Source organism: Mus pahari, chromosome 1, assembly GCF_900095145.1.
Source record: "Mus pahari chromosome 1, PAHARI_EIJ_v1.1, whole genome shotgun sequence".
In the NCBI taxonomy this organism is placed as follows: Eukaryota; Metazoa; Chordata; class Mammalia; order Rodentia; family Muridae; genus Mus; species Mus pahari.
In genome coordinates, this window is record NC_034590.1 from 148,805,186 (window position 1) to 148,809,421 (window position 4,236).

The window sequence follows — 4,236 nt, forward strand, 5'->3', positions numbered from 1 at the left end:
TGTTTGGCTTATTCCCTTCTTTATGTACACATATGCATATATTTACAGTTGTGTACATATAAGTAACTAACTATACACCTGTGTATAGTGAAATACTGGAAGGTTGCAGAGATCGTGGCCCACATTCTTAAAATCTTAGTAATAGGTTTCCAATATTTAACTCACAAGACCAAAATCACACCTAACATTGTAGCAGTGAAATATTGCCAATCTTCAAAAAGTATCTCATTAATACTGTGTTTGATGTGTGTTTTGGGCACTCCAGCCATGGTGCGACAGGGCAAGTCTCTCCACCTCTCTTCCTCCCCTCCCCCCTCTCTCATGTGGGGTCGGAAGCTTAAACTTGAGTCCTTATGTTTCCAGCATTAGGGAGACAATCTCCCATAGGCAGCGTCACCTCACTGATCCCAGGTGTTTTATTTTTGTTCTGGCATTTTTCCAGTTTGCCCACCCACCACTCCTTTATTTCACTTGAAGTTCAATGGACTTAAAAATAGCATTGTTTACTACGAATTTTCTCAACTTCGCTATTGTGTATAATGCTATTTTGTATAATGCGACACAGCAAGCAGACCGAGGGCAGAGGATAACTGTGGAATCGGTTCTTCCTTCCATCACGTCTTCCATGGATGCCAGGCTAGCACCTCCTTGATGATGTCTTTTTCAAGGCTTAAATAACTCGGAGTTTGCCCACCGGAAGCCCCTTCAAGCAGTCTGTTGTCTGGCCAAGATGTCTTTGTGCTCACCAGAAACTTCACAAGGTTCAGTTCTCCAGGTATGCAGAAGTCTACTCTCTTTCCAGCCCTGCCCGAAGTTACACTTGTTTCCCTTTTATGGTTCACATAACAGAGTGAACACACGGAGATATAACCTTACTAGCCCCCAAGGTTTTAATTCTAATAATAACAGCGTTTCGCACTCACTGGTTTGTCTGTGCTAATGGCTTTTGTCTGTCGTTATTCTGAAAGATGTCGGTGACTCCATCCCCAAGCAGTTAGGAACCTTTATGTCAAGTCCCAAACGGGTCAGGTGAGAAAAGCCCAGGGCAATAAACGGACAGAGACTGAACTCAAGTGCTCTTCTGAGTCACTCACACCCTAGGCTCCTTAACACCTACTTATCTTTCAAACATTATTTCCTTTGGGAAGGCTTTCCCTTTCTCAAAGTGACTCTCTCCCTTACCCGAAACGAGGGCTGGAGCTCCCTAAGGTTTCGACCCTTACACACGGATTTCTCCCTAGTATATATGTTACTGTGTTCGTTTCCTGCTTCCACCAGGGCAAAGACTGCCTCTCTCATTTGCTAATGCTCAAGAAAATAATGTGTGACGTGAAATTCGGACCCAGGTCCTCTGGCTATTTCCGCCTTCAGTCCCACTGCAGCTGAAGATGTAATTCCAAAGGATAAAACTAAATATCTCAGTTGAAAACAAGTCAGGGAGTTTTTCTATTAATGGAAGTCCTTCGCAGAAACTGCCCAACTCAAGGTGTGCTCACCCCAGGAGGGCGTCAATCAAGAAAGTGCCCCTTTGCCCCAGAGGCGAGCGAAGCCGCACAGAGCCACAGTGAGCAGCGCGCCATGGCTTTGAATAGAAAACACGTGTAAAACCTCAGAGGCCGACTACGCGCAGCTGTGTCCTTTAGGGCCTGGGGACAGAGGTCCAGGAGCACCTCCCACCCCTATTGGATCGAAGAACACTGCATCGCCTCTGTCCCGCGCCATACGATCAAGGTTCTGTCTTGATACCGGTCTGGAGCAGATTCCGTTAACATCCAGAGATGTGGCCGAGCTAAGGGATCCTCAAATAGGTCTGGAGCACCTGCAGCCTCGCTGTCAGTACGCAGCCAATGGCTTGGGTCTTCTCCTTGGAGCTCCGAGCTGCGGAGGTCCCCCGTTCAAGACAGTGCCACCGTTATTCCAAGAAGCGCAGCCTCCTGGCCGCCCGAAGGTGCTGTCCTGCAGGCGGCCTCCTGGCCTGCAGAGTCCCATCGCTTCTCCAGGTGCCAGAGGCTGCCAGAGTTTTAGCAGTGGCGCCATCCCGCCGGGATCCGCGCCCCGCGGCGCACGTCTTGTGTTCTCCTCCTCGACGGTCCAAGTCGCTCTCTAGGTGCCTGGAGCCTCTGGGGGCGCCTGCGGCGCAGGAGCACCCGGCGGAGGGTCCCCGGAGCTCCGCAGCCCGTGCGTCTCGGGGGCGGGTGCTGGGCCGGCGGGGGGCGGATCGGAGCGGGGGTTGTGGGGGGCGGAGGCGAATCTGAAGCCAGCGCCATTGGCCGCAGGGCCTGGCGGCAGGAAGGGGACGGAGCGCGGCCCCACCCCGCGGCTGCCGGAGCCTATCGCCTGGAGCGCAGAGCGCAAATAAATGTAGCGCGGCGGCGCCCGCGGGCAGCTCTCTTCGAGGGGCTGCGGAGCGGCCATGCAGTTCCCGCACCCCGGGCCCGCGGCTGCGCCCGCCGTGGGAGTCCCGCTGTACGCGCCCACGCCGCTGCTGCAGCCCGCTCACCCGACGCCCTTCTACATCGACGACATCCTGGGTCGCGGGCCCGCCGCTCCCACGCCCACTCCCACGCTGCCGTCCCCCAACTCCTCCTTCACCAGCCTCGTGTCCTCCTACCGGACCCCGGTGTACGAGCCCACGCCGGTCCACCCCGCCTTCTCGCACCACCCCGCCGCCGCGCTGGCCGCCGCCTACGGCCCCGGTGGCTTCGGAGGCCCTCTGTACCCGTTCCCGCGGACGGTGAACGACTACACGCACGCCCTACTCCGCCACGACCCCCTGGGTAAGGCGGCCGGGGCCGAGCGAGGGCGTCCGTGAGGAAGGCGCTCCGGGCGGGTGGCAGCGCGCGGGAGGCGGCAGGGGCGGACGGGAAGCGCAGTGGAAAAGTTGCGGCGAGCGCTCGGAGCGAGCGGCTCGCGGGTGCACGCGGGGGACAGGAGGCGCGGGGCCCCGGTGCTGGGACGCTCGGCGACTCAGATTGCTTTTCCTGCACCTTGCAGACGTCGGGACAAGCGTAGTCTGGAGAGATCTGGGGCTCCCGGGGAGGTGGAGGAGGGCGGCCCTGGCCACGCGTGTCGGCCCGGGGGGGGGTGGGGGCTCCCTTAGCTAGTAGCGGCCCGGGGAAGAGGACGTCGGGGCGCCCCGAGCCTGGCCCCTGCAGGGCAGGGAGAGCTGCCCGCCCGGGCGGTTCCTGGGCTGGGCTTGGTTCAACAAGCTTGTGCAGTGAAGGAGCCTGACCCTTTCCGTTCATACAGGAAATCTTGAGTTCTCGATAGGAGTAAATCTGGTTTCTGAAGCTGTTAAGTGTTTTCCTGGCTGCATGAAGCAGACCCTTCCCCCGGAGTAGTGCACGCTGCTGATTATTTTATCGACATCCTCAATACAGACAAATTCAGGAAACACTCGACGTCTGATAGCCAGGATCCGTTTTTCTGATATTGTTCATTTCCTCTGTGTGGGATGTGACTTTATGGCAGCTAAAATAACCAGTTGCTTCCTCTCTGCCTCTCCCGCCACCCCCCACCCCCATCTTTGGAGGCTGTTTTGCACCGTCTGAAGCCTGACGCAAGCAAAATCTCGGGAAAAAAAAAAAAAACAATGCCAGCTTTCAAAATGTTTAGGTGTAGGCCCGTGGACATAGGGACGGATGGACGGACAGACGCACCGCCATCACTTTGGAGAAGGAAAGTACAGACCCCGAACAAATAAGGGCTACACGTTGGCTGCATGGGATTTTCGAGGCTTGTCCTCACAACATTCCTAAAAATAAATAAGCGACGGTGTTCAGGGCCTCAGCCTCTCGTAGCCAGTGTGGTCTAGAGTGAATAAGAGGGAGCTCGACAGAGTTTAAAGTCAACAGTTTGGCAGCTTAACTAGGGACCTGGGAGACAATTAACATTTTAATGAATTGGCATTTTAATGCCAGAATTATTAAGAGCAGCCTCCGGCGCTCCTCTCTTCTCACCGCTACAGGGATTTGGGGTGTGTTATAATTTTGTATATAAAATTTGTATGTAAAATTCTCAGCGTGCAGAACGTGAGTGTGGCCGGCCGCAACTCTGCACCCTCTGGGGCAGGAGGGCTCCCGGGCAAAGGTTTTCATATAGCCCTGGTTTCCTTGGGTTTCTGCTAGGCCTGAGCAGAAGGAAGCAAAGTTTTTTTTTTTTTTTTTTTTTTTTTTTTTATTTTTTTTTTTTTTTTTTTTTAGACAGACCAACAGGAAACACATTGACGGAAATGTT

The 4,236-nt window shown here is 54.6% G+C and overlaps 1 protein-coding gene across 1 annotated transcript in view; it reads left to right on the forward strand.

Annotated features, from left to right (window-relative positions):
- Positions 1–2,381: 2,381 nt before the first annotated feature.
- The window catches only part of Hhex (hematopoietically expressed homeobox), a 5,647-nt gene continuing 3,792 nt past the window's right edge, over positions 2,382–4,236 (forward strand). Inside the window, exon 1 of the mRNA XM_021219618.2 lies at positions 2,382–2,777. Within this exon, the coding sequence (XP_021075277.1) occupies positions 2,414–2,777 (364 nt within the window). The 5' untranslated portion in view covers positions 2,382–2,413. The remainder of the gene's footprint in view (positions 2,778–4,236) is intronic.